General features: G+C 34.9%; 1 protein-coding gene and 1 long non-coding RNA gene across 2 annotated transcripts; one reads left to right on the top strand and one right to left on the bottom strand.

Moving 5' to 3' along the window:
• Positions 1–14,585: 14,585 nt before the first annotated feature.
• On the bottom strand, positions 14,586–17,701 carry LOC133815974 (uncharacterized). The gene is made up of 3 exons (XR_009884929.1): positions 17,467–17,701; positions 17,290–17,354; positions 14,586–14,854 (listed from the first exon to the last, which is right to left on the bottom strand). It is a non-coding gene; the product is annotated as an uncharacterized LOC133815974 (long non-coding RNA).
• A 1,315-nt stretch (positions 17,702–19,016) lies between these two features.
• Positions 19,017–23,176, top strand: LOC133817678 (coumaroyl-CoA:anthocyanidin 3-O-glucoside-6''-O-coumaroyltransferase 1-like). The gene is made up of 2 exons (XM_062250257.1): positions 19,017–20,706; positions 22,790–23,176. The coding sequence occupies exons 1-2, from the start codon at positions 19,312–19,314 to the stop codon at positions 22,868–22,870; spliced, it is 1,476 nt and encodes a 491-aa protein (XP_062106241.1). The 5' UTR covers positions 19,017–19,311; the 3' UTR covers positions 22,871–23,176.
• Positions 23,177–24,147: the final 971 nt, after the last annotated feature.

The following is a 24,147-nucleotide window of genomic DNA, read 5'->3' as shown; positions in this document are numbered from 1 at the left end:
AGAAAAAAGAAAGGAAAATAATTTTTTTTTTTTAAAAATATGTATAATTTTTTTTTACGTTTTTTTTTCTCTATTTTTTTTTGTTTTTTTATAAATATATATAGCTATTTTTTTTAATAATAATAATCAAATTAACTAAAAATTAGTAAATAAAAAGAATACAACCCACAAATACAAGAACATTATGCTAACACAATATTCACACTAACAAAAATACAAATAAAGTTACAAACATTTTGGTACAAATTTCACTAATACTTTTGAAAACTACCTCCCCGGCAACGGTGCCAAAAAATTTTTAATGCCCAAAATGTGACTACCACTAAGCGATAGTTGTAGTAAAATCGGGCGGTCGATCCACAAGGAGGTAACCTAAAACCAAAAAATTAGTAGAAAATAACACAAAAAGTTAGTACATGAAATTAATAAAAATGGAAATGAAAAGAGATTTGAGATTTTGGTGTTGTCTTTTTGATGAAATGATAAAATGAGATAAGTGAAATAAAATTAAGGTGTAATCAAGAGTTTGAGAAATAGAAAGGTTTCAAGAATCATCCATATGCTTGTTTGGTTACTTAGTTACTTGATTTACAAAAATACACAAGTAAATAGTTCACATCCCAACATTTACTTGGAAAATCTAACATTAAAGTCCATATTTTTTTCTAACAAAAGTCCATTTGAGTTATAAAGTTCGTTACTTTAAAAGCACAATGTTAATCTTATGAAAAATCTAGAAATGACAAAATACCCAAGGGAAATAATGCAATAGAAGATTAGACATAAAATTATGTATCAATATTACTTTTACTAATTAGAAGCACATAGAAAGAGCATATCTAATCGTATATACTATTAGCACAAGTAAATAAAGATAACAAAATAGAGATGAGGATGAAAGAGCATAAATAACTCAAATACATTATATTAAGAACATAGTAAATCACAGTAGCAAAATAATATCACTAGAATATAGAATCATCCCTAACCTTCCTAGGAAGATTAGGCCATTATGCTCATGATTCTCACAAAATTCTAAGAAGAAAATATGAGAAGAAAGTGACTAGAAATTTTGCTATAGTTTCTTTACTCTCAAAATTACATATCAAATGTGAAAGAAGAGTCCCTATTTATAGAAGGAGAAAATGGCTAAAAAGAAATTAAATTACAAATGGGATCTACAAAATAAATCTGAAATATTAATAATAAAATATGTTTTTGAAAAATCAAATCTTATTATTAATATTAACCTAGCTATTTTAGTAAATGGTCATTTTGCCATTTTTCTAAAACACCATAAAATATGAGTTTAAGAGCTCAAAATGGAAAGGTGTAAGGCCCAAAACCCATAAAAATTGGATTGAAAGATGGCTGAAAGTGTTGACCAAGCACATCCAATAGAGGTGCACCATGTGTCCAGGTGGTGGCAAGCTTGGGCTTGGGCTTGTTTGGGCTCATTTTGGGCCTAATTCCCTTAAAAAATGCAACTTTTTCAACTCTTTTTTTCAAATTTAATTCTTTCTTTCTTCTTTACTTTTCTTTATGCCAAAATGCAACTTTAATTCTTACAAAATAACAATAAATTAAATCATAATCAAATATTTTTATTTATTAAATAAATTATATTAATTCCATGAAAATATTAATTAAACTTAATTTTTTTTACCATTAAAATCAATAAATATGCATTTTTCACCACTAATCAAATTTCTACTCTAGTTATGAGTTTCTATTCTTTTTAAAATTTTAAGGTGATGATGAAACAACATGTAATTAGATAATGTTTATTTTGTATGTTGATTTCCCATTTTGTGCAATAAAGTCTATGGATTTTTTTCTTCAAATATCTTCTTTCATCTGTAATATCTTGTATTTTTTTATTGTTGGAACATATTTACACTTTGTTTTTCATTTGTGCAAAATCATAATATTATTTGATTAAGGTGTGCCATTAAATTGAGCACATCTAAATCTAGAACAAAAATATTATGTTTTGTCTTATAAGTACTGTTCTTTGATTTCTTTATTGTTTCATTAGATTGATTCACACTAAATATTTTGAAATTATAATTTTAAAAGTGAAGATAAATCCAATATTTCTATAAGAACTTGTGCTTAAATAGAAAATCTAATTTGAAAAAAATGATAGCTTGATTAATTTCTACTATCAATAAAACTTGGGAATCAATATATTTATAAGTATTATTAAACTTACATTTTGTGGATTTTAATACCTTAATAATCTTTCTTTTACAACTTGTTTACAAACCATAATTTGTTTATTTTTCTTGTCTTAAATATCTTTATTCTCTAACTTTTATTTTATTTTCTTGACATTAAATCTTATCAATCTGTGGAGCTAGGTTAGAATTTATTTAATTTTGGTTTAAAATAGTTTCTTTTTTATTTTAGTCAATTCATTTGGGTTCGACCTCGTGCTTACACAAACACTATGCTCTATATACGATTTGTGCGCTTGTGAGTTATAAATATTTAACACGTACCCACTCTTGGGTCCATCATTAAGTTCCTTCCTCTGCAAACCTGGCTCTCATACCACTGTAGAAATCTACAACACAAACTCAACTTTGAACAGAACACTTATACAAGATTAGATCAAAACAAATGAACTTAAAATTTTGAATTAAAACAGAAAGAAAAGTAGAACAAGGCAAGAAAACTTTATCCTGGTTCGGCCTAAACAAAATGGCCTACTTCAAGCTGCTCCACATAAGAGCTTCTTTCATTAATCAGTAGAAAATACAAGAACCAATGATCAGTCAAGAACTCCACTCGAGAAACAACTCAGAAAAGTTCTTCAAGAAAAAAAGTCTTGGTCTTCAAGTCAGGTACTACAAACACTCTTTTCTTACTCTCTATCTCCTACCCTCTATTACATTTCTCAGATTTTGATTACACTTCCACAAAGGTATACACGACTATATATAGCCAACTAACGAAGCTAGGAGTACAAATAACTAACATAACTTATTTTAACTAACTCAACAGCTATGACATAAAAGTTGTTACAACAAAATGTTTTCTATGGATTACACACCACATCCTATCTTCCTACACATCCCATTCATGACAATCTCTCTAGCTTTTAAGATCACATCCCATACACACCACAACCTATCTTCCTACACATCCCATTCATGACAATCTCTCTAGCTTTTAAGATATTTTTCCAAACTAGATAACCGCGTCTCTTGCTTTGGAGATCCAAAAAACTTTCCCCTTTGATTTATTTAGCCTCCACCAAGGAGTACCAAATACCTCGATGCTTAATTGCACAAACCAAGCTCCTAAAGCCAAGCCCCCCGCTAACTTTGGTCTACACAGAGCGTTGTAGCTAGTGAGATGTAATTTTATTTTGTGTTGTGTACTGCCCCACCAAAAATTACAAAGAGCTCCGTCAATTTTAGCAGTCATTGAAGAAGGAATCACGTCCCCAACCGCAACAAAAAGAGAATAATATCAACTATAAATTAAAATTATATCATGTAGATTTTATGTAAGTTAATAGTTTGTGTTTTTATCAAGATGCTAACAATTTTGGTTGTTTTATCAAGACACGAGGTAAGTAGAATCCTCATCTACAACACAAGTCTTTTATGTGTCTTATGTGCATTTATATGCTTTACATGTTATTCTGCCATATTATTTTTATGCATAAGTTATTTTCAAGCATGTTATATTTATTATGCATAAGCATGCTTAATGTTTACATATAAGTTATTGAAAGCGTTAAGTTAGAGGTGCTGCTTGGGACACCTATGTCCCAAAATGTAATAAGGGAGACATACTTTCCTATATAATGAATGTTTATGTGGGAGAAAGTCTCTATTATCATGTTTATGTTTAGGTGGGAATGTGATTCCCTATATAATGCCGGCAGCAACATCCTCTAGGGCCCAAAGAAAGGAAAGTGAAAAGATTAAAGTAAAAGAAAGAAAATACATAACATGTTGCACATATTTTAATGCATATGAGGTAGTTATTCTGCTTACTGAGCCTTAGCTCATCAAATGATGTTTGTGTTGTAGGTAAGATGCCCCAAGTATAAATTACTGATGAGTACACGTGGAGCTAGCATAGTTGTACATATGAGGTTGACCTAAAGGGAGTGAAGTTCTGCTATGCTATATTTTAAAAATAAGCGAGAAACTTGTTTTATAATTATATTTTATTAAAAGTATTTTGTGAACTTTATATTATACATAAAGCTTTAAAGTTTATTGGCTGGATACAACCACAGTTCTATGATAAGTTGTAATAACGTCACACAAATTATTACTAAAATTATTAAAAGTAGTATGTAAAATAAAGTTTTTGGGTGTAGCGTCCCAAATTTGCTAATTAGGCTTAGGACTTTGATTAGCGTGCCTGGAGGGAAATAATTGATATATTGTATTAATATGTGATTAGAAGTGCATGTTTAGGTGAATTAAATATGCATGTGGCCCCCACTTGGCTGTTAGGGGCATATTTGTAATTTTTAGCCTGTTGAGGGCATAAATGTTATATTTATGTGTATTGTGATTGATACCATGTGTGAGTGGTGATATAATTGTGGTGCACGGTCCGAGACGGTCCTAGATAGCTGTTTAGCTAGAAAGTCACAACGGGGTTAAATACCCGGCTCGGGAGGAGCTTAGGGGTATTTTGAGAATATTATAAAGTGTTTGGGAATTATTGAGTAACAGTTAGTAATTCGGTAATGGTTTAGACGTGTCGGGATTAAACGAGGATTTTTAGGCATACTCGAGGACTTAGCGGGATGTGTTAAAAGACCAAATCGCCCTTGGTGTTATATGAGGATTTAGGTTAGCTTAAGGGGTAATTGAGTCATTTTGGGCAAATGGATATACTCAGTTAAGGGCTGGGGAAACACTAGAAACACTTGGCCAAAAAAAAATAGAAGAAAGAAAAAGGGAACCAATTCTCTCTCTCTCTCTCTCCCTCTCTCACATTCGGCTTTCTCTTTCCCTCTCCTTGATAGTTGAGAGCTTGAAGAATCTTGAGGATTTTGGACTAAGGAATTGAAGAATTTTACTTGCTGTGGCTAGAGGAATCAGTTCAAGGGTGTGTTTAACACAAAGGTAAGGTTTCATCCCTGATTTTCTTTAAGTTTCCAAGCATGTTCTTGAGAGTTTGAGAATGAAACTTGAAAGATGGATTTATGGCTTGTTATTGTGAGAATTCATCTTGGGAGTCAAAGGGGTTTAGCTTGGAGTTGGAATTGGAGGAAGCTCAAGGTCGAATTCTTGTTTTAAGGTAAGAATTCCATGCATTTATGAGGTTTATATTCTGAAATGGTTTAAGTTTTTTGGTTTGTGGTTTAAGTTTGATAAAGTTTTAAACCACTAGGTGATTTATGGATCTGATTGGATATTTGAGCTTGTTGTTGTTGTTTTTGAGTTACCATACTGCTCATTTGGGGTTTAAAGTTGAATTGGGACTTGGGTGTACTTGGGTGTTGATTTGGAAGAGTGTTGGCTCGGGAAAAATGTGGGGAAAACCCCAGTTTTCTGGGTTCGCGTATGAGCGTCGCGGCCTGTTCTTTCGTGTCGCGACGCTAGGTTGAATCAAGGCACGGGGACCATTCTGGGCGCCGCGGCCCCTACAGGGTTGTGCCGCGGCGCTAGGCCAATTTCTGGGAAGGGGAAAATGTGTTTTTGGGGTTTTGGCTCAGGGGGCTCGGGGGATGATTCCGCTATCTTGTGGGGGGAAACGGGAGGTCCCGAGAGCACAGGATTGGTTCCGGGAGGTGATAATGAATTAGTTAGTAACGAGAGTGCTATACCCGTGCTCAAGATTTCAATTCTCAAAAAGCTCGCGACACAGGTAAGAAAACCACTGTACCCATAGAGCAGGGCGAGGCCCCATAGTTGTGTTGCAGGGCACGACCCTATATGATTATGTGCAGGGCATAGCCTATTGACTATGTTAATACATGTTTAGGTGTTTGTTTAATTATGCTATGTATGCATATATGTGAATGATCGACAAGAGCTGGGAATGGTGAAGGCCGAGAACGGCAAGGGCCGGGAACGGCAAAGGCCGAGAACGACAAGGGGGCCAGGAGCAGTGTTTAGCACGCGGAGTGTGAGTTGCCATGGTAAGACCCTAAAGGATACCTGGGATATCCTTATAGTGTAGACCGCGAACCCAGGGCCTGGTAAAGCACCTGGGACGGCATGGTTGTATGTGTTTAGCCTGTTGGAGAATTTGTTATATGTTGAGTGATTGATATGCATATGTTATCTATTTGTGTGGAGTTTTCTTGTTGGGCTTCGGCTCACGGGTGCTCTGTGGTGCAGGTAAGGGAAAGGGGAAGATCGACCAACCATGAGTATGGAGAGCGTGAAGAGACGCGTACATGTTTGGTCTGCCTGGCTGCCACAACCAGGGGTATTTTTGGGAGATGTGTTGTACTAAATTATATTTTGTCGTTTAGTCGACTTTAATCATATTTTTGAGTTGTAAATATTTATAAACAGTATTTTGGGATCCCGAATGTTAAACACTTTATAATTTTCAACGACTGAAATTATTTTCAAAGTGTATGACTCTGTTGATGGTTTAGTTACACTTTCGTCTTAAAACCTCGACTAGCGAGTTAATTGCACGTTTTAAACTCACTTAGTAACGATTCTAAGGCAGTAGGGCATTACATTGGGTGTGAGTATCGTATGGTTTGAAGTTACAAACAATAATTTATGAATTTTTAATAAAGTATTTTGTAAATTCAGAATTTCAGTGTTTCTGTATTCAAATATAAATTTTGTTTTACACTATATATATGTATGTTAAGTACATTGGTCGTTACAAGGGCTCATTTCCCAATTCCTTGTATAACCAGCCTTAGAGCTAGCCAAGCGTACATGCCACTTATTATTTTAGGCAGCCATATGGTCATTCAAGTGTATATCACGCTTCCAGGTTAGCTTAACAACATCGGTCGGCGTTTCAACACGCTATTGTTGCCCTCGACTCATAAGCCTCGACTTTAAACCCTCGACTTATAAGTTGAGTCTTTAAACCCTTGACTTATAATTCAAGTCTTTAAACCAGATATATCCTCGACTAATAAGCCGAGCTTATAATCAGATACCATAGACAGGTCCTCAACTTATAAGCCAAGTTTTTAATCAGATACCACAGATAGATCCTCGACTTATAAGCTAAGCTTTTTAGTCAAATATAATCAATAAAATCTTGACGTATATGCCAAGCCTTTCAATAAGATATAACAGATAACCCTCGACTTATAAGTTGAGCCTTTCAATCAGATATAACAGATAACCCTCGGCTTATAAGTCGAGCCTTTCATTCAGACATACAGATAAGCAGTCATTACTTAACACAGGTAAGCACAACACAATCGATATGTTTAATAAAACATTCTAAGCATGATTATAACCATGTTCTATAGCCAGGTCAAGCCCTAAACACAGATCGGGTGCAGTTTTCTTACCTCAGGTCCTGAGTAAATAGTGTATGACGACCCCGAGTACCGTCCTTTCCTCCTGAGCCATGCGGTTCACCCTAATCACAACCATATCAAGGAATAATTATTAGGAAATGAGCTAATAAAGGCTTCCGAACCAAGTCCTAGCCTCCGAGACTCTGAATTCTACTAACCCAGGTAGTAGAACTATTCCCGAGCCCTTAGGTTTGGGTTCCCAGCTCCCAAAATCTACTTTCTAATTTTTTCCCAATTAGAGCCGCGGTGCCCCCCACTAAGAGCTGCGGTGCAACAAGTCAGAGAGCCCCGAGCCCAAAACCATAGGGCACGCGTCATGACGTAACCCACCTAACGCCAAGGCGGTTCGAGGCACCTCCTTTATCCTCTGAGTTCATAAGGGTTGTGGGGCTCCAAGAATAGAGTCGCGACGCGACCTATGAACCCAAAAAACCAGTGATTTTAAGAATTGCCAACTTCCCGAAAATCATCCCAAAACATGATTTAAACTAGTTTCGACCATAATAATGGTCCCAACAACTCAAAAATACCAAAACCAACCTTAAAACTCAATCAAAACTTCATTAAACTCAAAATTCAATAAAGCTTAAAAAAAAACAACTTTAAAACTAAAAGCTCAAACCCAACAAACTCGAATTACCTCTGCTAAACGATTTTCCCTAGCTGGTTCCTAAACTTTAACAGCTTTCAATCCTCTAGCAAGCTTGCTTCCAAGCCTAAGAATCAAAATTCTCTTCTAAAGTCTCAAAACTTAGAGAGATAGAGAACGTGAGGGAGAGAGCGCTTGAATTCTATTTTTCCTTTCCTTCTAAGTTGATAAACTCAGCTGAGTATATCAGTCTATTGGTCCAAAAGACCAAAATACCCCTAAGGCAAAACTTCCATCTCAAAGCCCACTAAGGGCAAAGTTGTCATTTTACTCTATCGTCTCACATTACACTTAAAATTCCCAGTTAATTATGCCAAATCCAGAATATCACTATTTTCCCAGAGTACGACTCATTCTCCAAGGAGTCCCGGTTACTCACCGAATTTCCGAAATACCCCTTGGTTCACCCCAAGCCGAGTATTAATCCCTCGTTGTGACTAAATTGCTATCTTGCTCAAAAGTACTGGCTCCTGCTGAATATCTCAAATATATCCACATAATAATGTGGTCTCAATCATGTAGTATCATATAATCACAATTATACTCTCCACGAGTCAAAATTACAAATATGCCTTGTAAATCAAAGCGGGCTTATTTCACACATTTAATACACTTAAACATGCATAATCAGTCATATAATAATATAACTCATGCAATTCACATAATCACATAAATATCAAATTAATTCACTTATAAACACATATGGGGCATTTGGTATGGGGTAAAGTGAAGGTGGGAATGAGAATCTAAAACACTTCCCATGTTTGGTTCAAATTTTTAAGAGGTAAAGTTAATAATTTTCGTGGCCCCCACATGTATTTTAAGGGTAAAGTGAACCATTTTATACACTTGAGTTTATATATTACCTCCATTTTAAGTCCCTATACACTTTCCAATGTCACTCAACTACTCAAAACAAACACCTCCATACTATTTCAATATTGTCATCTTGAGCCTCTAATCAAGACACTAAGCCTTATTAAGAATTTTTGGGCGTTACAAATTTCTAACTTAAACACCTCATACAGGGCTTTTTTTTTTTAAAGAAATGACTAATTGGGCAGGCTAAAAAAGCTTTGGGGCCAACGTCACATGACAAATTTGGTCTTAGGCCCAATGCGGCATTTTTTGGGTTCCAACATCTTCTACCTTTTGTCATAATTTAATGAGACTAGATGGTAAAAATTATCAAATATGTTGGGCTAATACAAGGTTTTAATACTAACGATATCAAGAGAATTTTGATAAATATCATATTTGATCATTGCTTTTTTGGACTGTAACAACTCTTACTTGATTGGCATTTAAATTTTATTTATTATCATTGTTAGGTGATAATTACATGAATACTAATATTTGCTCATTTTATATGATGGTTATTATTTTGTTATCTATAATGATGTATTTATTACATAGTTTGTTATACTTTATGTATAACTTAGTGAACAAACTATATATTCATTCTTGTTTAAAAAGATAATTAAAAATTTTGAAATTTATTTTCAAACCTAGAAAAACATCAAAATAAGAGTTTCTTTAAAAAATTGTTTGTACAATGACAACTATATAAAGAAACAAAATCTTATATTATCATCAATTTAATTCTTACTGTTACAGAATAGAATATGCAGGGGTGTTTTAGTCACTGAATTGTGCACCCAAAGTTGTTGGAGATTTGTGCAATCCCGAGACAATCATTACCAGCTGTCACCCTCAGTACCGTTTGCATTGTTTTTAGCAATATTATCTTTTCTGTTATATTTGTTTACCTACGTGTAAGGCTGTGATTGCTTTGTAATATTTCTTCTATTTTGCCTTTTGGCTATAAATGAGAAACTATTCATCAGCATCAATTGAGCTGATCATTTTCATTTTCTATATTCTTTCTAAAACTTGACTTGGTATCAGAGCCAGGTTATATCCAACGCCATGTCAATACCTCATGATCAGACCAACTCCACTCAACCATCCAATCAAGGTGATAAGACTCCAACTGGGCAAACCAGTGTAACAGCAGCAGCCATGGTTCCAGCACCAGCTGCACCAAGCAGTACTTCGGTTGCTAGTCCTTTCAGCAACACGTTGAGCCAACCCTTCTCTTTGAAACTCGATCGTAACAAATTTCCCTTGTGGAAAATAATGGTGAATACCATCATCCGAGGGCACAAACTTGATGGCTTTATTAATGGAACTCGACCACCACCACCAGAATTCATTCCTGTAGGAAACCAAACTGATGGAGCACCTGGAACTGGAATGGATATTAATCCAGAGTATGAAGCTTGGCTTGTGTATGATCAGCTGTTAATGGGGTGGCTGTATGGGTCTATGACTGAAGGAATTGCCTCTGAGGTCATGGGCTGCCAGACATCTTCAGCTCTATGGAATGCACTTGAAGAACTATATGGAGCACATTCAAGGGCCAATATGGATGAACTTAGGAAGAAAATCCAGACAACTCGAAAGGGAGCTCAGCCTATGACTGATTATCTCAAGATGAAGAGGATGTGGGTAGATTCTCTAGCCCTTGCAGGTGAACCTTACCCAGAGAGACATTTAATTTCTAATGTGTTATCTAGTTTAGATGCAGAATATCTATCCATTGTTGTGCTTATTGAATCTCAAGCCCATACAACCTGGTAGCAGCTGCAAAACACTCTGTTAAGTTTTGATGGCAGGTTAGAGAGGCTTAATGTCATCTCATCTAGCAGCAAACTAGTGAATAATGCCTTTGCCAATATTGCACACAGACCATCAGGCCAAGGGAATCAACGTTATCCAGGACCAAGTAAGTCAAATCCATATCAAAACAGTGGAAGGAGCAACCAGAACTACATTGGCAACTCTAGAGGTGGTGGATACAGAGGCCACAGTCGAGGGGGAAGAGGTAAGGGATCCAAGCCCACTTGTCAAGTGTGTGGGAAGTATGGGCATTCAGCTGCAATATGTTACAACAAATATGATGAAAACTATATGGGAAATCAACCCAATACTGAGGCTCCTCAAGATAAACAGTTTTCATCTCTAATAGCTACACCAGAAATGCTTGCTGATGACAGTTGGTATGTTGACAGTGGAGCAAGCAACCATCTGACATCAGATCCAGATAAGTTACAAAACAAATCTGAGTATCGAGGTACGGAACATATCACCATTGGTGATGGTACTCACCTGCTCATCTCCCATATTGGATTTGGTTTTCTTAAGTCCAATACATTTAAACCTCTATTGCTTCAAAATATGCTTCATGTCCCTAATATTTCAAAGAATTTAATTAGTGTTTCCAAGCTAACAGCAGATAATAATATTTCCATTGAATTCCTCTCTGATTGTTGTTGTGTGAAGGATCAAAACTCAGGGAAGGTGGTTCTGCAAGGAACTCTTAAAGATGGGATCTATTAGCTCCAAACATCTCAACTTCACCCATCCTACTCAGCTGTTGCTACCAACACTCACTTTGTCAACTCAGTTTCTTTAAATTCCCTAAAAGACATTTGGCATAGACGTCTAGGACATCCTTCTGTTAATGTATTAAATCAAGTTCTAAAAATGTCAAATGTAAAAGTTTCTATAAATGAAAATCAAAGTTTTTGTGATGCATGTCAATTTGGCAAATCTCATGCTCTTCCTTTTCAAAATTCTCATTCTAGAGCCCTGGTCTTCTAGATCTTATTCATATAGATCTATGGGGATCAACTCCTATTGCCTCTCATACAAATTTCAAATACTATATTCATTTTGTGGATGGTTATAGTAGACACACTTGGCTCTATTTGCTGAAAAATAAATCAGATGCACTAGCTGCATTTGTTCAATTTAAGGCTATGGTGGAAACTCAATTTGATAGAAAAATCAAGAAACTTAGGACAGATTGGGGTGGAGAGTATCAAGCCTTTACTGAACTTGTTGATAGGAGTGGTATACTGTTTGATCATCCATGTCCCCACACCTCAGCTCAAAATGGCCGAGCTGAACGTAAGCCTAGGCATATTGTAGAAATGGGGTTGACTCTTTTGGCTCAAGCTGCTATGCCGCAAAAATACTGGTCTGATGCATTTCAGACTGCTGTGTACTTAATCAACCGACTTCCCACTCCTATATTACATAATAAAACTCCTTTTGAACTCATTCATTCAAAACTTCCTGATTATAAGTTTCTTAAGGTGTTTGGCACAGCATGTTTCCCTTGTCTTAGAGCATATCAAACACATAAGTTCCAATGCCACTCAATTAAGTGTGTTAATCTTGGGTATAGTGAAGTTCATAAGGGGTATAAGTGTTTGAGTCCTCATGGTAGGATTTACATCTCGAGGCATGTCATATTTAATGAGAAGGAAATTCCATTTACCACTGGTTTCTTAAACAATTACCAACAAGAAAAATAGATCACTGTTTCTTTGCCCCATTCTTGGATTCATCTGCCTTTTCCATCTTCCTACTCTCAGTTCAGTGCAGAACCACCATCTCTAGGACCTTCCACACATGATTAGGTATGTTATACTCCTGAACTTAACTCACCAACATTTGCAGCTTCATTTGCACACTTTGATATGATACTTGACCCGGATTCTAGCCACCCTGCTGCTGGCCCGATACCTGAACCAGATTCATCAGCCTCTATACCTGATCTTGAGCCTTTAGTATCTCCTCCATCAGCTCCCATTTTGCCTACTCACTCTATGGTCACTCGTGGAAAAGCATGAATTTTCAAGCCTCGTATTTTGCTTGGTACTGTAACTTCTCCTTTGGATTTTCAGGAGCCTTCTTCTGTCCAGGATGCTCTTCACCATGAGGAGTGGAATACTGCATGAACACTGAAATTGTAGTACTAAAAAGGAATAAAACTTGGTCCTTGGTACCCTCTTCACCTGCTTACAATGTTGTTGGGAACAAGTGGGTCTACAAACTTAAAAGAAATGTTGATGGTTCATTTCAACAGTATAAGGCCCGACTTGTCGCCAAGGGGTTTCACCAAAGACCAGGGATGGATTTTGGTGAAACTTTCAGTCCGGTTATCAAACCCTCTACAGTGCGTGTTGTCTTGACTATAGCTGTTGTAAATAACTGGGATATTAGGCAGCTCGACATAAACAATACCTTTCTTAATGGCATCTTGGATGAGGATGTTTACATGGTTCAACCTCAAGGCTTTGAGGATCCAACCAAACCTCATCATGTGTGCAAGTTGGAGAAGTCAATCTATGGTTTGAAGCAGGCCCCAAGGGCTTGGTATGATCAACTCCAGACAACCCTGTTGTAATGGGGATTTGAGAATTCTAAGGCAGATTCTTCCTTCTTCATGTTGAAGCATCCTGACTTTGTTCTTATGGTACTCATCTATGTTGATGACATAGTCATCACAGGAAGCAAGTCCACTGAGTTGGAATAGTTCATAAGTCGATTAAACAAGACCTTTTCACTCAAAGATTTGGGGGCATTGCACTACTTCTTAAGGATAGAAGTATTCAGAGATGAGACTGGTTTGTACTTATCTCAAGGAAAGTATATCACTGAACTGTTACAGAGAATCAACATGAGCAACATGAAACCAAGTCCAACACCAATGACAGCTAGCAAGCCTATGTCTATTCATGATGGTGAGCCTATGGCAGAACCTTCACGCTACGGGAGTGTGATAGGAGCACTTCAATATCTTAGCCACACAAGACCAGACATTTCATTTGCAGTCAACAAACTTAGTCAGTTTCTGAAATGTCCTACAATAGTTCATTGAAGTGCTACAAAGAGAGTGCTAAGGTTCCTGAAGGGCACTCTGAATCATGGTTTACACATTTCTCCAAGTGATAGACTCTCTCTTACTGGATTCTCTGATGCAGATTGGGCATGTTGCCCAGATGATCGACGGTCTGTAGCAGGCTATTGTGTCTTCCTTGGAGATTCTCTCATTTCATGGTCTTCCAAAAAGCAAACTGTTGTAGCAAGGTCCAAAACTGAGTCAAAGTACAGGGCCTTGGCTCAACTAGCTGCTGAACTTTCTTGGCTGCAGGAACTACTTAAAGAAATGAAACTCAAGCTTCCAGCTGCTCCTGTGATTTGGTGTGACAATGTGAGTGCTAGTGCTCTCGCTGCAAACCCAGTATATCATGCCAGGACAAAACACATCGAATTGGATGTGCATTTTGTAAGGGACAAAGTACTTCAGAAACAGTTCGAAATTAGATATATCCCCTCACATGATCAGGTTGCAGACTGCTTGACAAAAGGCCTGGCACACTCACGATTCCAGTTCCTAGTTGACAAGCTCAGTGTGATGAAGTCACCCTTTTGCTTGAGGGGTGGTGTTATAGAATAGAATATGCAGGGGTATTTTAGTCACTAAATTGTGCACCCAAAGTTGTTGGAGATTTGCTGTAAAGAACGCCCTAGACTAGTACTTATTAAAACATACACATATCGTTGGTCCATAAAGAAAACCACTTTTTATAAAGGTCTCAGTGGGGACTTGCTTAAAACAATGCAAGCTGGGCCCATTAGTTTAAAAAGAAAATATGAGTTTTTATGCAAAGTTCAAAAGAAACAATATTAAATAATTAAGTCCCACTGATAATTTAGAAAGTCTCTTAAAAACATAATTAAAATGGCGTCCTAAAGTGATCGTTTATTCCGTCCATAGGATACCCCATGCCATACACCCTACGACGATAGAACTCCTCACGTCACCACGCGTGCCATAGAGAAATCCTATTTGCTACCTGGAAGGGAAAGTAAGGGGGTGAGCTAAAAGTCCAGTAAGGAAGTACAAACAATAAGCAAGTAATGATACAACAAATACGAACACTAACGTTCATCTAACACATCATGGCATATCATAACATTATCGTAACATATCATCATTGCATATCATAACTTAATCGTAACATATCATCATTGCATATCATAACGTAATCGTAACATATCATCATATCACATTCATACAGCATACATGATGAGCATGGCCTGCTAGTTGTCCATGTCACCCTATGAGGTAAACAAGAGTCTCTGGTCCTTGAATAACCTCGGCGCGTCCGCCCTAGGAGTTACGTCTTTAGCTATAGTAACTCGTTTGATGTATCTAACATCGTAACTTGTTTGATGTATCTAACATCGTAACTTGTTTGATGTATCTAACATCCATACACATATCATATTCAACATATCAACACATTATGTCATTCATAATTCATAACAATTCATTCATACAACAGTCTTACCATTCATAGCATAAAATCATAGAATCTATCTAACTTCCTTACCTCAGGTCTGAGCTAAGAAATTTCACAACCTCTCAACGAGCCTATACCATAACCAAAACAACATTTCTTAGGTTCATAAAATTATTATTTTGCCCTTCCATACAACTCATGTGTGCATGGGCCATGCACACATAATAATATTTGCACATAACATGCAATTATTCTTAACTACACATAAAGCCATAAAAGAAAAATGCTCATTTTTACCTATTTTACATGCATGATCTTTCTATAAAAAACACATAGTTGAATAATAAACATAATTTTGGACGTAAAAGTGGATTTGTATGTAACATGCATACGTGGGAACATTGCGTAATTGAGACGTTTTAAAAACGATAATTCTATATTTCTTACTTTTATCGTTTTAAAATTAATAGACATATAACATGCTTTATTTTTCTTAAAATTTATAGGTTGATTAAATTTCTCAAAACATTATTTTATTTTATAAAATAATTTGATTTAGCTTTAAAAAAAATGTGACAATTTCCTTTATTATTCTCAAATTACAAAGAAGTAACAAAAAGCTTTGAATTAATTAAAATACCTATGATTAATATGTTTCTTTAGAAAAATAAATTTTAACATTGGTTAATTGTGTCACATAAATGATGTGAGAAAAATATATCTTTAAGTGTGGGAAAAATATATTTTATTTAAATTATTTAAGACTTAGTTTTATGTAACATAAATCCATATGTGACAATTAAATAATAATTTTTAATCATTTAAACCAAACTTTCAGCCACTATTTAATTTCTTTAAAAATCACAAATAAATTGAATCTAAATATTTTTCTCAATCAAAATAAAGAAAAATCATAACTTATCAAAATATGCATTCATATCATATTAAAATACCATTTTTAATATTACCATAACTTAGGATAATAATTTTGTTTCAAAAACTCATCAAATTCATTTTAGTGAAACACACTTCACATTTTTTTACAAAACTTCCAGCAACCATTTTTATCTTTAAAAATCACCATATTCAATTTAAAAACTCTTATTTTTTCTAAAAATTCAATAAAAAATATGTAGGTATTTATTTGAGTAAAATATCATTTTATTGGGACTTAAAATACCCTTTTTAATTCCATAAAATTAACATAACATAAATGACATTACTTATGCATGCAAATCATTTTTTTTTATCAAACTTTTACCCAATTACTTACAAAAATCAGCAAGCTTAATTTCTCATGAAATTCATCTTTTATCCAAAAAATTTCACATAAAATCATACATGTCTAAAATCTCATCATACTCTTATTATATACATAATTATAAGAATATTACTAACATATTCACATGCAATCTTATAAAATCCAATTTTTTTTCTATTCCATTGAATCTACACATGAAATCCAACAAAACACTAACAATAACATACATTAATTCATAAACACCATATTCACATATGCATTTATATTAACCTAACATGTTTCTATCATTATTTTCATGCATCTTAAAATTTATTCATTCACAATATCACATGCATCCTATCAAAATTTCATGGATCCAAATAGCAAGATTATCATTTTACCCAAATTACATAGGTCCTAAAACATGGATCTAATATATTGAAAATCATACAACATCAAACAAAATATCAAGATGATCCTTAGGTATGCCTAGGCCGAAACCCCATATTTGCATTCATAATTACCACTAATCATTATACATAGAAAATCAACATCAAAACCCTTTTATACATCAAACCATAATACCCTTCATGCAAATAAAACAACTTATTATCATCAAGATATCAAGAACACAAAGTACCCATTTTTTTCCTACCCAAAACATAAATCCCCTTTAACCATAATCCCTCTAATAATCTATCCAACAAAACCAAAAATCACAAAATTTAGGGAGGGATTTCAATACCTCTTCTTGATAGAAAATCAAGAATCCAATCCAATCAAGAATCCAATAACCTCCTTGCTCAAACCCTAGGGGTTGTATATTTTGAATAATCAAGATGGAGAAGAAGATGAACAAAGTTAGAGACAACCCAAATCAATATACTAGATTAATCATAAGGAAAACAACCAAAAACCTTACCCTAGCTTGAACCCTTTTTCTTCTTCTTCTTCTTCCTTTCTTCTTCTTCTTCTCTCTCTAGGTCACGCCCTCTCTCTCTCTCTCTCTTCTCTCTATAATTTGGCAGCCCTCCATCCCAAATGAGCCTTCAACCTCTTTCTTATTTTCTATTTAAATGCCTCAATCTTCAAAACCTAGCTAAGGAAAATGTAATTATCATTTTCCTTTATTTTCCCTAAATCAAAATATAATTCAATTAAAAATTATACTCAGCCAATCAATTCATTTTATCATTGACAGCACACTAATTCCTCTCAGTCTTCCTTGGCTGTCCATGGCTAATAAAGGAAAAAAAAAATGCTATTCTCGTAACTCTAGGGGTGCTGAGACTTGGGACTGGGTTTTGATCTGTTTCTGTTACGTTTTAGGAAAAATGATATTCACAGAAAATGTAGATAATTTTATTAGCTTTCTAACGGTATAAGTTGTGTCTAAATTGGATATCCACAGCTTATTTTATACCCATTTTACTGAGGCTGGGTCTAAAATTACGGGAATTAAAAAAAAATGACAACTCTATTATTTCTCACCATTTGTTTCCCAATGTTTTTCTTGTGTGAACACAAACCTCTTTATTTCCCTTTCCTTTTATTTTCCTTTTAAATCCCTTAATTAAATAAAAATAAATAAACCAATAAAAGGAAATTAATGTGTAGAAAACTATTGCATGCACACCATGCAACCATATACATGCACATACTCAATCACTAGGGTGCATCACTACCTACCATGCACCTTAGTGCATTAAACCAAATCTCACATAATCACATTTTAAAATAAAAATAAATATATATCATTTAACAAGTAATTTCAAAAAAATATTCTACCAACAATTCTAACAATTAAATAAAATATTAAACAATCAAATAAAACAATAACAACTAAATAATATTTAAATAAAACAATTCATCACACTTGACACTTAAATAAAATAAATCACAAAATTTTAATAAACTAAAAAAAAATTTTGGTGCACTACATTTGCGTAATCCCTAGACAATCATTACCAGCTGTCACCCTCAATACGGTATGTATTGTTTTTAGCAATATTCTCTTTTCTGTTATATTTGTTTACCTACATGTAAGGCTGTAATTGCTTTGTAATATTTTCTCTGTTTTGCTTTTGGCTATAAATGAGAAACTATTCATCAGCATCAATTGAGCTGATCATTTTCATTTTCTGATTCTTTCTAAAACTTGACTCTTACTAAGGACTACCTTTTTGCCTTCCCTTAAAAATGCTTTGACTATCATTTTCTTGTTTTTTGCTATAAATATTCCAGTTAAAAATTATCGAAAATATTTTCAACAGCTTACAAAATCTATAAAGCAAATAAATAAAACTCTTCATCTACACACCACACGCAGTACCAAATTAAGAATAGCAGTTGTTTAGAATCTGTTTGGTGCTATACCATGACACAACACAATCCCTCTATTAGATATAAAACAGACATTAGACAACCAAATCCTTTTTCAGAAACAAACAAAAAAAACTCCTAAATATCAAGAGCATGCACGTGCCCTAGTATTGTTACACTTTAATAATATATCATGCTGTCTTAATTTTCTGTTGACATGTGAGTGATCGATCTGGTTAGTCTCATCCCTCGGTCTATCTCTCAATTAAAAACTCGTTAATTTTCATTATCTTAGTATTTATCTGACTCAAAGCATGCTTTAACACGTCATTTATTTATAAAAGATTATTAAAGGTAAGGCTGCCAGAAAAAAATAAAATAAAATTACCAAAGCACTCAACTGGTATACTTGGGGTTATAGCTCAATCGGTCCTTATTCATTTCAATGGCGGCGCCGCTTCATACCCTCAAGATCCTCGAGCAAAGCCAGGTCTCTCCGCCACCGGGTTCGGTGCCCACCACCTCTCTTCCTCTCACTTTCTTCGATTTACTATGGTACTTTTGTTGTCCCATGCAACGCCTCTACTTCTACCAATCCCCTCACCCAACCCAATTCATCTACCAAACTCTCCTTCCCAATCTCAAAAACTCACTCTCTCTCACTCTTAAACACTTCTTTCCCTACGCCGGAAATCTCATCTGCTCGCCCTCTCCGGCCAGACCCCACATCCTCTACACCGAAGGAGACTCCGTTCCATTCACCATCGCCGAGTCCGACGCCGAATTCGATCGTCTCATTGCAGATTACCCCCGAGATGTCCAAGAACACCACCCCTTTGTAACCAACCTGCCGCCGACACGGACCGAGGGTGACGCGCGCGTGGTTCCTCTCATGGCCCTGCAGGTTACCGTTTTTCCCAACTCGGGGATCTCTATTGGGGTGACTTTTTGCCACATGGTGGCTGATGGGAGAGCTTTCCACCACTTCATGAAATCATGGGGATCCGTTTGCAAGTCAAACGGGGATCTGAGATTCATTGAAAAGTCCATGCCGTTTCACGGTCGAGTTTCGATCAAAATCCCCTGTGGCGTGGAGGGTGACGTGTTGAAATCCTTTTGGGACTGGGCTTCGGTTGAGAAAGAGGATCTCGGCCCAATGAATCTTAAAAAGCTAGCTGGTAAAGTTCGGGCCACTTTCAATTTGGGCCAAGCCCAAATAGAGAGACTGCAGCATTGGGTTAAGAATCAATTCACCGAGGAGGAATTAGATACGTTACACATCTCAACATTTGTGGTCACTTGTGCTCTATTATGGGTTTGTTTGATCAAATCTTCACAATCGATGGAATTGACCAAATTTTCAAAAGAAGATGAGCCTTACTTCTTCGCTTTCGTTGGAGATTGTAGAAACCGCCTTGAGTCTCCAATACCCTACACCTATTTTGGAAACTGCCTTGCGTTTTGTTTCCTATCAGTCAATAGGAATGAGCTATTAGGAGAGAAGGGAATTGTGGCTGCTGCAAAAGGGATTGGGAAAAGAGTGAAGCAATTGGAGTGTAATGGAGCTTTAGAAGGAGCAGAGAATTGGATGCAAGAATGGAAAGAAATAGTAGACAAGTATAAATTTTTTACCGTGGCAGGGTCACCGAAATTGGGTATTTATGATACAGATTTTGGGTTGGGAAGGCCTAAAAAGACTGAATTGCTTCATACTGATGTTTCTGGTGCCATTTCTCTATCAGACAGTAGAGAGAATGAATTCGGGGTTGAGGTTAGCCTGGCAATAAGCAAGGCTCAAATGGATTGTTTCAGTTCTATAATGGAGGACAATCTTCAATTGGTGATGATCTAAGATTATAAATATAGATTGACTACTTACGCTATTCATATTCTAGTCATTTGTATTCTGTATATCTCATACATGGTCACATCAGAAGTTAAATTGAATTTTGTCTATTGTTGTATACGTTATGTAATTTAATGTTTTCATTAGATTTTTTTTCTAAGTTTGTATTATCTAAAGAGTATTTGGGGTTGCTAAGTTCTTGATTTTGGTAAGTTAGTACATACTCTTTATTTGTCACATGCTATGAATTATTATTTGACATTTGGTTTAGTGGAATGAAATTAGAATGGTAATGGAATAAAATAAGAATGGTAATGAGAATGTTATTATAATGTTTGGTTTAGTTTTGGAATGAACATTGGAAATAGAATTATTTTGTTTGGTTTGGTGTAGGAATGAAATAGAATAAGTGATGCATTGATAAAAATATCCTTAATTGTAGAGTCCAAGAACTTTACTTAGCTAGTTAGATAGTAGTAGTAGTAATAACTAGTAGTAGTTATAGTATGTTTATGACTGTGAATTTTGGTTCAAGCCGAGACTTAGTTAAACACTCGTAGCAATACTTATAGATTTTATAATTTTAACCTATAGTTTAAGAATATTAATTATAACATAAGGTTTGATTAATATAGATGATCATGAAGATGATACTTATTTGACTATAACGTTTAGATAGAACCAATAAGATCATAACACTTGTCATGTGCATGTTTATTGAGAAATTAAGTATTTTTGAGGAATAGTTTTATAAGAGAAATATTTTAAAACCCCAGAATTTTCCAGCAGCTTTAAAATCGTTATATGACTCAGTCAAAGCTGTTTCCTCAATTCAAATTAGGCTGAAAAAGTGCACTTACGTGTATAATATTTCAGCGTATGCCGATATATCGCAGCTCTAGGGGCGATATATCGCCACACGGGGAATACGAATACACGTAACTTCGTACGAACGCTTCGATGAGCCTCGGGGATATAAGCCTAGGTGATATATCGCCTACCATGGGCGATATATCGGCTCCAGGGCAAGATTTTTAAATGGTTTTGAAACCGAGCTCAATTCAACCCTCAACCTCTTAGCAAGCCTTTGAATCTTGTGACCGAGTCTTAAGCCTCTGCTGAACGAATATTCAAATGCTTTTCAATTAAAATTCATTATTTTTATTCAAGCTAAAAGAAGATATTTTCATCATTGAACTCTATAAATAGGATCTAGTACCCAGCCATTTCTTTCATTCTTCAAGATGAGTTCAGAGTCTTCAAGCTGCTAGGTTAACTTTAGAGTGTTAAACACTTGGGTTGGGGTTATAAGCTTTATCATCTTAAGCTTATTAAACACTTGGAAAGTAAGGTTAATAGTGTGTTTTTCGATATTAAGGTGTAGTATGGTTCTAGTGCATTTAAATGTATTCATATTCCTAGTTCATTTCTGTATGTTTCATTAGTTTCTTATAGTTTTCTTTACTCAAATCCTAACTCGCTGTTTCTCATTATCTTGGTTAGGCATTTAAGTTCTTTGAACTTAAGATTTCTTGTCGGTAAGTTTCTTCTCGGTGGTTTAGTTCATTTCTTTTCATCTATTTTCTTTAGAATACTCACCTTTCTATTGTTGGTTTTAGGAGTGTTCCAAAATTCCGTCATTGTTCTCACATCCCGGTATTGATAAGGAAAATAGGATAGATTCTATATGTTTATATGTTATGTTTATGTATAATATGTTATGATAATTTTATGTTATGTTATGTTCTTATCTAGGGCTCATAGTTGTTTAGTTAGCAAGCCCTAGTGTTTTTCATTTCCATGTTTAGAGTTATGATATACCCTACCTCAGATATTAGATAGAGGACCTAGATGGGTTATCATATACTATCATGTGATCTAACCTACCACAAATATTAGACAGGGGAGGTAGATGGTTTATCACATGTCATAATGGCCATTAATATTGTAGTCCTATATGGTATATATTTTTATAGTCATATGTTTATAGTTTATGTTTATGTTTATATTTTATGCTTTTAGTAGATTTTCCTTGCTAGGCATTAGGCTCATTCCTTTACTTTTTTTATATGTGCAGGAAAATATTTATAGCGGCGTAAGGATTCTTGGCAGCTTGGGATTGTGTATTGAGGAAGAACGGATTCGGTGGACTACGTGAACGATTTGAGGACAACATTGGTTCAATCTTTTTAATTATGTTTTCTATGTATTTTTCCGCACTTGATTTTCTAACGCATTTATCTAAGTTAAAGTTATGTTTAATTATTTTTTTTAAACAATGGGATCCCATATCATACCCCGAATTTTATGTATTTCAACTTTTACTTATTAGGTTTTAATAAAGTTATGAATGTTTCATATGTATGTTTTCTTAAGAATAGTGTCTACGTATAAGCAGTTTTAATGGTCCAAAGTCTGAAATTAGTTGGCTCATTACAGTTGGTATCAGAGCAACGGTTCATTCGCATGAAGTTCTCCTTAATACACATGCTCAAGCTCCGAATCTAACCGCCAAGTAAGTGTTTATGATTATAGTTATTATGTTTATATGTATAGCAAACGATTTTAGCCTTTATGTTTTCAGTTAAGAATGAATGGAGCATTAACTTATGAGGATATCTGAGCCATTAAGGCCTTAAAAAGAATTAGAGAACCGAGAAACACCGTAGGAGTGCTAGAAAGAATCACTCGAAGACTAATTTTGTTCCACAAGGAGATAGGTCACCTCCAAGAATCTAAGTAGATCATGATGAGATCAACGGAGTAATACGTTTTAGTAATTAGACTTTTAAAGATTATCCAACTGTGATTACAGCTTTAGAAGATATATGGGAGATGATAGATGATGAAGATGAATTGCCGGTAGCTATGAGATATTATTTTCTCATACTTAGATTCACTTCTTAAAATGGAATTTCAATTCATAAATGAGCAAAAACATAGAACTTTTACGAATCTTCCTCGAGGGCATTTTGAGGCACAAGACAATGATGGCTATGAAGAGATAAATGACGATATGTTAGATGAAGGATCAGATGTAGAAGATCCTGATTTTTAGATTAGATTAGTTTCTTTATTTTATTTGTTATTTTACTTTTATGATTGTATTTAGTGAAAAACTTTTTCCAAACTAATATCAATGTTATTTTGATGACATGTATGAGTTTGATTTTCTTTTGCAATCATAATAAATAATAAATTTAATAAATAGTGACTACATTCGGTGATGGTGGATACAAATCAATGAACCGAGTTCTCTATATTGAGAGTTAGGGGGCCATAGTAGTGGGAACGATTTTACTGATCCCAGCCCTCCATCAATATGGTTAACTTTGGAACAACGATGAGTTTCGAGCCTGAGAATTAAGTCATGTAGGATGATTAGAAATAGACTTAGAAAATAATAAAGATGGCTTATTTTTCTAAGTATAGAAA

The sequence above is a fragment of the Humulus lupulus genome, chromosome 2 (assembly GCF_963169125.1).
Source record: "Humulus lupulus chromosome 2, drHumLupu1.1, whole genome shotgun sequence".
NCBI lineage: Eukaryota > Viridiplantae > Streptophyta > Magnoliopsida > Rosales > Cannabaceae > Humulus > Humulus lupulus.
The sequence above is the reverse complement of the archived record's forward strand: the minus strand, read 5'-3'. Positions and strand labels throughout refer to the sequence as shown.

Bases quoted from the DNA above. Each gene is read 5' to 3' on its own strand.
- LOC133817678 (XM_062250257.1), top strand. From the start codon at position 19,312: ATGGCGGCGCCGCTTCATACCCTCAAGATCCTCGAGCAAAGCCAGGTC. The intron at 20,707-22,789 runs GTGATGATCTAA...TTATATGTGCAG, and splicing joins TGGAGGACAATCTTCAATTG to GAAAATATTTATAGCGGCGT.